The sequence below is a fragment of the Oxyura jamaicensis genome, chromosome 3, assembly GCF_011077185.1.
Source record: "Oxyura jamaicensis isolate SHBP4307 breed ruddy duck chromosome 3, BPBGC_Ojam_1.0, whole genome shotgun sequence".
NCBI lineage: Eukaryota > Metazoa > Chordata > Aves > Anseriformes > Anatidae > Oxyura > Oxyura jamaicensis.
Window position 1 is genome coordinate 62,889,857 of NC_048895.1, and position 10,803 is coordinate 62,900,659.

Consider the following 10,803-nt stretch of genomic DNA (forward strand, 5'->3'; position numbering starts at 1 on the left):
TCAATGTTTCTGCTTTTAATAAGCCTGCGATACTTTTGTCTACCGTAACAGTGAAGTGAGTTGATCAGCTCTTCAGATGAGGAGCATTAAGCCTGTGTAAACATTAAGCCTGTAACTCGGGATTTTTCTTTAGAAAGGCACACTCCTACAGTGTTGTTTGAGATACAGTCAGTCAGGGATGTTAAGAACTTAGATACCACTCAAAACCAATCCTCCCTTTCAGCAAACACAGAGCTGTTTTATGATGGTTTTCTTTAAAGTTCCTCCAGTGAAGTTCAATTAAACTGGAGACGTATCTCAGATTGTTACTGGTAAAATGTAGTTTTATTAAATTATAAATTCCGTAACAAAAACGAGACAGATCAAGAAAGACCTCAAAAACAGAACTACAAGGACTAGATGGCAAAGCCAGTGAAAATGCCATGAAGTGTATAGGTAAGAATTTGCAACAAAAGTTAACAGCATTTTTACATTTCCATTGAAGGAAGGTAAATGATTGCTCTTTGTCTAGTAAAAACACATTTTAACTTCAAACTCACATCTATTTTCTCACATTAAATTAAGCATCCTGCTCACACCCAACATCTCGCCTGCTCCCACAGTGCTTTAGTGTTCTTTTCATACATCAATCCATGCAGAAAGTAGTAAGACACTTGATGCAACAGTCAGATAATGAAAACAATTCAAGTTGTACAGTAGATATACATTGGCCAAAAAGGGACCGCGTATCTTCAAGGGGAAGATGCTACAAAATAAACACGAGACATTTTCAAGAAAACTGGGTATTGCTAAGCAGCTTTCAAACCATTAAGAGGACGACCCAGTTTCTTACAGTTAGTCTTCCAGCTGAGACATGTTAAGAGACTTAAGTTAGGTCAGATCTGGTTCTCCCCTTCACCCCACCCTCCCACCAAACACACTGCTAGGTTTGAGTGCAATGCCAATGTGGACAGAAAATTTACAAGTATAGGACTGAGTTTTCAAATCGCATGGCTCCAGATTTACACTTCAGTGACTGTGCACTGTCCATCTGGCCTTCTAGACCTTACGCTCACGTTTACCACCCCTCCCCCTGCCACTGGTCTATCCGCTCCTGACTGGTTTGCGTTTGCATTCAAGTGTCTCTGCTGGGCAGAGGATGGCTGTTGCTGGAGGTGGGCAGACACATCCTCGCTATCGCTGCTAGCATCCGATTCGGTCTCCTCCACAGAGGCGTCAGGGGCCGGCACCCTACCGGAAGATGATGATTCGTGGTCTTCCTCTCCCTCTCCCCTATGGCTCCTTTCGGCCATACTGTCTCCATTTATTTGCAAGTGGGCGAAAGAGTTTTCTAGAGAAGCGCTTGCATCAGGCGATGGCGTTGAAGGACTCATCAGCTGACCATCGAGTGACGGCAGGGGCCTAGCAGAAACGGGCACCAGGGGCTGTACGGCTGCAGCCCCTGGGGTCGGTGTGCTGTCTGCACCATCAGCGGAGCTCTCTCTCGCCAGATTGACAGTGTTAGCGTCACAGTCCAACCTAAGCCCAGCCACTCCCTTCTTTGGAATATCTATAATGTCCCGTTTTATTTTCCTGCGGCGTCCGTGCTCGTTTCTCCTATACTGAACCATATTTTCAAGATCTGCTACATATAAAAACCCAGCAATCAGCATTTCAGTGCTCTTTTTACCTTTGGAAAAGGCATCTTCCAGCTCTCTGCTGGTACGTTCATCATACTGCCACCAACCATTTCTACCTTCATAGTACCAAGCATATTCTCCATTGCCTCTGCTTGCTGCTTTGAGTTCTTCTGGTGACAATAAGGTTGGCTTGTCGAGAAAATCCTCTGGAATCTCCTGCCGGCAGAGCGCACATCGTTTCCCAAGCCAAGAAGCTCCCTTCACACACAGATAGCAGAAGACATGTTTACAAGGCAGACTTACTGGATGGACACACGTTTGCAGACAGATAGCACATTCAGGGACTGTCAGGGAAGGTGCTGCATTAGCACATGACTCATTTGTCTTCCTATTTGTGGGAAGCATGTTGATCGAATGATCTATTTCACCACAGCCAGCCATCCTGCAGAAGATCAAAGAGATGTAAATCAGTTTACTGTGTCAACCTAAACTGGCACCTTACCTCACCATCCACAGAATTAGACACTTGCCTTAGGTTAAGATGAGGTATCATTTATGAAGCTCAGCTTCTAACATAACTGTTGGGTTAACATTCTGTTTTCCGAGTCAACAAACTAAGGTGAATTTTGGTAGAATTTCTTTTCCCAATCACTGATTTTTAATCTTTTGTTTCATTTTTAACACAATACCATGCCAAACTTTGGAATTTCCTCTGTCCTTTTTCTGAAGCAGTGTTTATCAGCTAGCTTCATGCAGCCTAAAGGTACTACAAAGCATGCAGCCAGCCTGTTATTTTGGAGTTTCCTCAGAAAATCTGAAGAGGCTATGATTCTTTTCTCAAGAGGTGACCTACACACAAAACAATCCATCTGTACAGTACTGGTGATCATCAGCTTGACTAGGGGATTACCAGAACAGTACTTCAGGCTAGGTTTCCATAGTACAAAATATGCCCAGCAGCAGAACCAGGCTGGAGTATTCCCACTCGCTGTTTCTTAGTCACCACAGCGTACCAGCCCGCAGACAGGGCTCATAACAACCACAGGGCTACAGGAAGAACTGGATTTCAAGACTGAGGTGGCTTTTTCAAAAGCTATCCCAGATTTCTCTTTCCTAGAAAACAGGTTAACTTGCTGATCTAGCTGAGGGTACCTCAAAAGGAATTGTTCCAGCCAAGCAGAAGGGGCAGCATATCTATTGCAGGAGATGAAATAAGCAGCCATGATTTGTTTGTGAAGTCATTGTCTGTGTGTTCTATGGCCATGTCTTACCTCTGCTGTTAAACAGAATTTTTGTAAGCAACTATAATGTTACTCTGGCATTTCATAGGATTTCAATAAGTAAAATATTCCAGCCTGGACATACAAATGCCTGCTAGACTACATTTTACCTATGGAAATCTTTCACAGTCTTTCATGGTTATTTTCCTTTATGATCTCATTTATTCTCATCAAAACAGAACAGCAGATACCAAACGAGGGAGAAGAGTGGGCTTTGGGGGATGGGGGATTTCATTTGAAATCTCGAAGGAATTTGGCAGCAATGGGCTGATGCTCAGCAAAATAGCCTTTCAGTAAAACTAGTCCTCTTTGTACAAACAACAGAAAATAGTTCATCCAAAGTCACCACAGAAGAGTGGGACAGAAGGGACCATTAGAGGTCACAGGAGCCCAGATTCCAGCTCCGCACGGCACTACCACCAGTATCAGGTCTGATCAGTCATGGCTTTGTCTAGCTGACTTTTTTGAAACCTGCAAGGATGGTGGTACCACAACCTCCCTGGACAGCTTGTTCCAGTTATTAGACGTATTTCTAGTAAAACGCATTACCTCAAGAGAAAATCCCTCGTGTTACAGTAAAAGCCTCCACTTATGTCCATCTTATGAACACATGCTGGGATTAGGAAAAAAAAAAAAGGTTTATGCTTCTGTGTCTAAATTTATCTTTACAATAATGCATCTCTATATGCTACCCATTCCCTTTTGTTACTGTAATTTCCTCTCGGAAGAGCAATGCCTTTCTTTAATCTAATTTTTTAATCAAGTTTTTAAGCTCTACCATTCATATATTTTTTTCTGAAGTGGCATATAACTGCGTCCACCTTTGTATCTGAATTTCTTTCTCTGAGATTAAGAACAAATATGCATACTAGCTCTTCAGTCAGTGTGCAGATACAGACAGCATTACCACCTGGTAATTGTCTTTATTGTGCACATCTACATGAGAGACACATTCTAAAAGTGGTGTGAACTAGTTGCTCTCTCGCAACTTCACACTTTCCAGGTTATATTTGGAAGCAGAACTTTACACCAAAACTAGGTTTTTATGACGAGAAACTTATTAGAAAAAGGAGAGACGAAAAGCTATTCAGATTTCAGAATACCCATGAACACAATCAGTATCTCAACAGAAGAGCTGAAAGAAAATCCATGTATTCATTAATTTGTGCCAACCATGGCTGAGGAATAAAGATCTGAATTTTCAAGTGTTCCCATAATGACATACTACTGTGCAAAAAGGCACAGCAGCTGAGATTTTTATTTCCATGCTACAGTTTTACAAAAAGGTTCTTTTCCCTAAATACATTGTATAAGGTTATCCTCTTCAAAGAAAAGATAAAAACAACATGAAGATAAGTAGCTTCTATATAATCTGTGTATCATAAGTAAGAATTTGGAGACTGCTGGGATTAACAATGAAACCCATTTTGACAAATCAAATTCTGGTATTGTTACTATTATGAGTAAACATATTATGCTGTATCATGAGTAAACAAAAAGCAATGTGAGAGTTCTCATTAACATTTGAGCTGTGCTCAATAGGTCACCTATTAATTTGAAGGCTCTTTGATTCCTTACTAGACTGGGCTAATAGTGCAGCATATGAAGGGACAGGAGGAATAAATGCCTTATTTTGAAAAAGTCTTAAGTGTTTTTTTTATGAATTAGAGGAAAACATTTGTAAAATTAATACAGCTAGATGAACACTCTCATCTCTAACCAAGCACTATCCTGCAACATAAGACTTTTAATAAAAGACAAGCACAACTGCAGTTGCATGTGCTCAGAATGCAGGACAATTATCCATTTAAAGATTTAGATCAACTGAACTGAGGCTCTCACTTTCTATTACTAAAAGAACATATTAATTAATCCTTTATTGTTTACCTTTTTAAGTATCAGATCTAGTTCATAGAGTTTGTCTATAAATCAGTACTAGGGCATATATATGTAGATTTTTATTGAACATGTAAGCCCTTTGGAAAAGAGGAAAAACATCTAGAGCTGCTGTTCTGCTAAGTTACAGCTGTGGGTGCACATTCATTCCAGCTTCACGGCGTTAATAACTAAATAAATCTGAGTGCACAGTATTTTCCCTGAAATTAACAGTAGTATTTTATAACAAGATTTAATCAAAAAAGGCTTCATATTAAAATGGTTATCAAATACTGAGCTCTGTTTTTTGGAGAGCTGGGTTACTTTATTAATTTTGGCTAACAGGGAAAATTACATTATCGAATAAATTAAAATCAGTGACAAGTTCGAAAAATAAAATAATTTGAAGTATTTGGATCATCAGTTCAGATATAAGAAAAGGAACAACAAGCATCTGAATGCTACATTTTAACATAAATACAGCCTAAAGCCAACTGTGAAGGAGCTGGTCTACAATCTTGGCAGATCTCACTTCTATTATCTCTCTCTTTTTTTAATTAATATTAAAACCTACATTTCATTTGGTAAGCTGAGGACGCATAGCCTAGGGTGCCTTCATCAACACACAAAGTATGGAATAGGTAATGTATAAAAACTATATGAAAATTCCCCAGGCCTTCTGGGATCCTGTACAAAGAGAAAGTAAATTCCCATAACCCTACACCAAAACAGTAATTTTTCAGACTCCAGGTCAAATTCTAGCTACAACTAAGCAGTTTGTCAACGAGCTGGCATGTGCAAGTCCATTAACAAAACAACAGCAGCTTACTTTCTCAGAGTAATTTCTACTGAAGCATGCCACGAGACTAAGATGTCCTCTCTTCAGATGTCTCCAGCTAGGATGGCAGGTCCTCTTTCCCAAGGCTGGCTCATTCCTGGTCTGTCCTGCCCAACGGTACGCTGCAGCGTTTCAGCTTCTCTGCACACTAATGGAAAGCAAATAGTATCACCATTACAACAGCATTGTACACAGGTATGAGCAAGCAAAACACAATGCCATGGTCCTGTTAGAGAAAAGAAATAACCATCCTTTAATTTACCTGATGCAGACAGACACCATCAGACCTTGCCATTTTTGCAATTACCATTTTTGGCCTACAGTTTGATGTCGATTATTTTGATGTCTAACTTATGCAAATTATCTTTTTCTAAAGTATTATAAAAGGCAATTACCTTATTATATCTGAAGTTAATGCCTCATTTCCATAAAGTAACCATGTATACAAAATGAGAAACAAGACTAAAGTGAGGAAGTATGTTATGTTTGTGCATATTTAACCTCTAGTAAATGACTTCCTGTTTTCGGAGAGTTTAACAAGTAACAACAGCTTCCTAAACCTGTATATAAAAAGAGCCATATCATATTATTCCAAAGGCCTATCCAGCTCTTTATCTTGTCTGTAAACAGGGGCTGTTATCAGATGTTTGAGGAGAAAACAGTGCAGGCAAACAGGTGATTTCCCTAGGTCCTGTCCACATTTCAAGCAGTCTGCAGCTTAGGGCCCTCTTTATAAAGTGCCAAGCACTTCCGAGGTTCAATCCTGAAACAAATACATGCGATCTCTGAAAAAGAGGATGAGGGTGCAGTTCAGGCTCCGCGACTCTGAGGTAACGTGCCCCTCTTCAGGCTACCAGTTAATGTCAGCCAAAATACATCTTGCAGTATGTCACCGACCAGAATTTGAACCAATTCATTTCACAAATACAAAACAGTCACTGGAAACTAGTGTCTTAACAATTACCTAAATAACTCTACAGCAGGCAGGTAGGAATCTGCAAACTTGGTGACAGCAGGGAGACCACCAAGATTTCACTGTCCTGTTCTCAAGCTCTAAACAGGAAGGTCTTGACCTGAAAGAGCCAGCCTTAGTTACAGAAAGTATTTGGGCAATCGTACGTAGAAAGACTGATGAGCCATACAGCTGTATCTTCCTCTCTTCTGGGCTGTAGCTTTCAAGATGTTTCTTAGGCATTTTGAATTACAATTTTCAGTTGCTGCAAAATCTTACATATACGAATGCTTTGAAGCAGACCCAAGAATGTCACGTATTTGATTTCAATTTGCTCAAGGAAAGAATCGTTTCGGTGTAAACACGGTGCAGATCAGATTTCTGTACAGACTAGAGCAAAGTCAAGGAGTGGTTAAGTCTCCGAAAGAACATGGAGCATTTAGTATTACAGTGTTCTGTGCTATGGCCCATCAAACGATTGAACATTTATCACGAATAATGTTGGATTGAAACGTTCAGATGACTCCAGTGTAAGATAAATTACTCAAATGTGTCATTTTCCTTATAGCTGAGCTCCACATAGCATTCAGTCCAGCTATTTTTAGCAAGCGTTCAAAAGGAAAAATGCAAAAATTAACATGCCTACCTACTTGTCCTAGCACCCCTTCAAAAGGGAGACGGTTCTCCCCTCATCAATCCAACAACTTCCCCTTTCTTCACACATTAATCTGAAGTGGAGAGCTGCAATCCCACTGAAATTTTGGCTCTACTAATCCGCTCAGACAAAATACCATGTTTGCTATGATCAAAGAGATGGTTGCAACAAGCTGTGGGTGTGGTGCCCAGCCCTTCAGCTCGGGCCCTGGCTTTCTATTCCTTCTGCAGGTGTTATCTGCTACCTCCTACAATCCCCTGTCAGAGGTGGAGCATTCTAAGACCAAATGTTATGTGGAGATGAAGAAGGACGCTGGGTCAGCTCTGACAGATTTCATTACAAAAAAAATGCACACACATATACGATGCATGTAATTATACCTGGAAGAATCCAATTAGGGCATAATTATGGGATTATGGTAAGGCAACTTTCTAAATGCTGCACAGCTCTTAAAAAGAACTAGTTCACAAACTGACTTCAGGTAACCTCTCCTCTTCATTACGTTGTTACTTATTTAATAAGCCAGCCATGAAAATTTTACAAAACGGGATAAAAGACGCTTGTGGTTACACACACACCCTTTCCCGGACTCTGCTCCTTTGAAGTTAAGTGGCTAAGAGCTGTGTTCTCTACTTAGCAATTAATTTCCTACGTTAGACAAGCACCTCGTACAGGGAGTTAGGCTAACTGTGGCAACCTGCGAGTCCCTTCCCCTTGCGCACTGACTAAACCCACGCGTCCCATCACACGCCGATTTTGAAACATGCATTCAACATGCGACGGATGAAGGACAATTCCCCTGCCCAGGAGCAAGGGCTTCGACCTGGCATCAGCAGCTGGGCAACAGCTCCTCCCACGCCGAGGCTCAGGCGGTGTCTGACTGCTCTTTGTTCCCCTGAAGTCTCCAAGGACGCTTGCTGGGAGAAGTTGTGCCAGCCTCTTCCACGCAGCTTTATGACTCCGAAGTGGCTGAGCTCCTACCTGAGCTACCATCCAACAGTGACCCGAGGTCTTCCCTCACAAAAACGTTGAGCTTTTACTAAACCAAGATAGAATAAAACCTTTTTCGTCAGTTAACTGCTGCCCACCAGATTCCCAGTAACCTATCAGAGCCCAAACTACTTTTTTTTCCCCCATTTTTCTTTTGCTTTGGAGACCAAAGCAAAAACAGCAACAATAATTAAAAAAAAAATCCCAGAAAGGCACAGCTCCTGAATGTAAATGTGGTGTTACCTACAGCCGTATTTAAATCCTGCCTCAGATGATAAATTCTGCAGCACTCCACAGATTACTTCAAAATAGTTACCACAAGCTAATCCTTTGTGTCCCCATCGGCTGAAAAATCAAGGGGTGCAGCACTACAAAATAAAAACAGCAAATGCTTTTATGTAGTTAAGTACTTGACTGTCTACATCAAGCTCCCTATCTCATACCTCGAGTCCTGGGGGAGGCAGGGTGGAGGAAGGTGGAAGCAGGGGACAGAACTCTGTCCTTCCCTACAGGCCACTATGAACCAAATGCAGGGGACAGAAAGAAGGGAAGTGTTTTTTTTGTTTTGCTGGTTTGTTTTTGGTATGGTTTTTGGGGGCCCCCCCCCCCCCTTTTTTTTTTTTAAATAAGGGGAGGGAAAAAAACTCACTCTCCCAGCTGAAGGCCTGTTACTGTCAATATCTGAGCCTTTCAGATGTTTTTTAAACCATCACCAGGCAATGCACAGCGCAGCAGATAAATAACCTCACTGTCTCCCGTTCCCAGTGACTTCTCCGTACCTCTTTCTTAAAATTAGAGTATCTTTGGGAATTAGTGGTGTGGTGGATGAGGCTTCAACTTCCCTGTCATTCCTTATGCAGTACTATTACATGTTAATTAAAAAATAAAACAACACCTTGTATAGATTTAGAACAAAACCACAGAAAAACAGTCAAGTGCAGAACATTCAACCATTCTGGTATTGAACTGCTGCATATTTATTCAAAATGAGTTTCTTGTCCTGCGCTACAATTGGACCAGTGAATTTGAAGCATATATTTCATTTTGTTTAAGAAAGCAAAACATTAGCTTCTTACTCAAAACAATAGTGTCAAAGCAGTGCTTTGTAGGAAAACAAAGCAAGAATAGGTTCATCTGAAGTTATCAATGCTTTGGAAACACAAGCTAAGTACAGGAACATCTCTAAACAGAGAGAGTTGATGGACATGCACAGAAAAAGGTGGGGGGGGGGACGGGGGGGGGGGGAGCAGCGGAATCAATTCCAATAAAGGTTTTTCTTCCACCATTTCCAAGAGCCCACTATTCAAACTCCTTCGAAATCCTGCAGTTCCACCTCTCTCGGCAAATGACAGCGGCATTACATCGCGACTGATGCAGCGGGTTTTGAAGGAAACAAAAAGAACTTTTTCTTTTCTCTCATTACAGATTCCGCACTGTAGCGATTTAAACAATTGCCACTTTGATTCCCTCGGAAAGCAACCGCAGCATTACCCACACACTGCTGCCAAGCAGTTCTCGCACACATTCGATATTTAAGATTTACTCAAAGCAACCCAATCGATGCCAGGGTTTTATCCCGGGCGCGCAGTGCTGTTACAGCAGGTCGTTTTCGGAGGCACTCTAAGGCCTATTTTAAGCAATCCCCTGTATCACGGGAGGCCGTATTTCTCGCATCACAAGCCTGACAAAAGCACAACTTTTATAGCTCCCTTCCCTACTGTTCCTTGGGATCAGGCGGTGTACAGCTCGCGGCACAGCAGCACAAACTGCACTGAACTGCTGCCTGCGGTCACAGCACAGCGGTACCGGGACGAACACCACCACCTCCGGTGCGCTTCCCCTGGGGCTGTGCACGTCCCCCCTCCAGCACCAAGCCCCCCGAGCACCCCTCCGGCAGCACCCAGCCCCAAACCCCCCCATTTCCAGCGGCGGCGACAAGCACCGCCCGCTCCCGGCCCCGCCGCAACGCGAGGGGCCGCGCAGGGCCCGCACCGCCACCGCCACCGCCGCCGCCTCCCCGGGCGCCGCCGCCGCCTCCCTCCCCACCGCGCTGCGGCGGCCCGGGCACGGAAGGGGGGGCCGGCGGCACCCCGCGGCCTGCCCTTTTGTTCCGGGCCTGGCAGCCCGGCTCCGCCGCGGGGGGAGCGGGGGGGGGGGGAGCGCGGCCGTTGTCGGCGGTTGGGGACCGTTGGGGACCGTTGGAGCCCTTCTCCCCCCCTCCCGGTGCCGCCGCCGGGGACTCACCCGCAGGGTCGGGTCGGGCCGGGCCCGGCGCGCGCCGCTCCGCCACCTGCCGCCGCCGCGGGACGCGCCGACGTCACGCGCGGGGGGGGGGAGGGGGCGGGAGCGGGGGGGCGCTGCCGCGCCACCGTGACGACACCGGGAGGGAGGGGCCGGGAGGGGAGGGGCGCGCGCTCCGGTGGCGTCACGGGGGGAGGGCGCGGCCACGGCCGCTCCTCGACCGAGGAGGTGTCATGGCGGCGGAGCCTGCCTGTGCCCGGGCGCACAGTCACAGAGTCGTTAGGGCTGGAAAAGCCCTCACAGCGCTCCAACCGCCCCGTCCCCCCGTCCCCCCAATGTCACTCACAAAACCA

General features: G+C 44.2%; 1 protein-coding gene across 3 annotated transcripts; it reads right to left on the reverse strand.

Annotated features, from left to right (window-relative positions):
* Positions 1–299: 299 nt before the first annotated feature.
* Positions 300–10,595, reverse strand: RNF146 (ring finger protein 146). Of its 3 annotated transcripts, none has more exons than XM_035320965.1 (4): positions 10,454–10,595; positions 5,604–5,760; positions 3,449–3,512; positions 300–2,061 (listed from the first exon to the last, which is right to left on the reverse strand). In XM_035320965.1, the coding sequence occupies exons 3-4, from the start codon at positions 3,496–3,498 to the stop codon at positions 1,002–1,004; spliced, it is 1,110 nt and encodes a 369-aa protein (XP_035176856.1). In that variant the 5' UTR covers positions 3,499–3,512; positions 5,604–5,760; positions 10,454–10,595; the 3' UTR covers positions 300–1,001. The 3 variants fall into 3 exon arrangements, with proteins under 3 accessions (XP_035176856.1, XP_035176857.1, XP_035176858.1); XM_035320966.1 differs by lacking the exon at positions 10,454–10,595 and adding an exon at positions 8,043–8,246; XM_035320967.1 differs by lacking the exon at positions 3,449–3,512.
* Between the last annotated feature and the right edge of the window lie 208 nt (positions 10,596–10,803).

What these genes read in the sequence shown, in the direction of transcription:
- RNF146 (XM_035320965.1), bottom strand. Translation starts at nt 3,498, where the DNA reads ATGGACATAAGTGGAGGCTTTTACTGTAACACGAGGGATTTTCTCTTG. An exon ending in ACGAGGGATTTTCTCTTGAG is followed by an intron (nt 2,062 to 3,448) that starts GTAATGCGTTTT and finishes GATCTTCTGCAG; the next exon opens with GATGGCTGGCTGTGGTGAAA.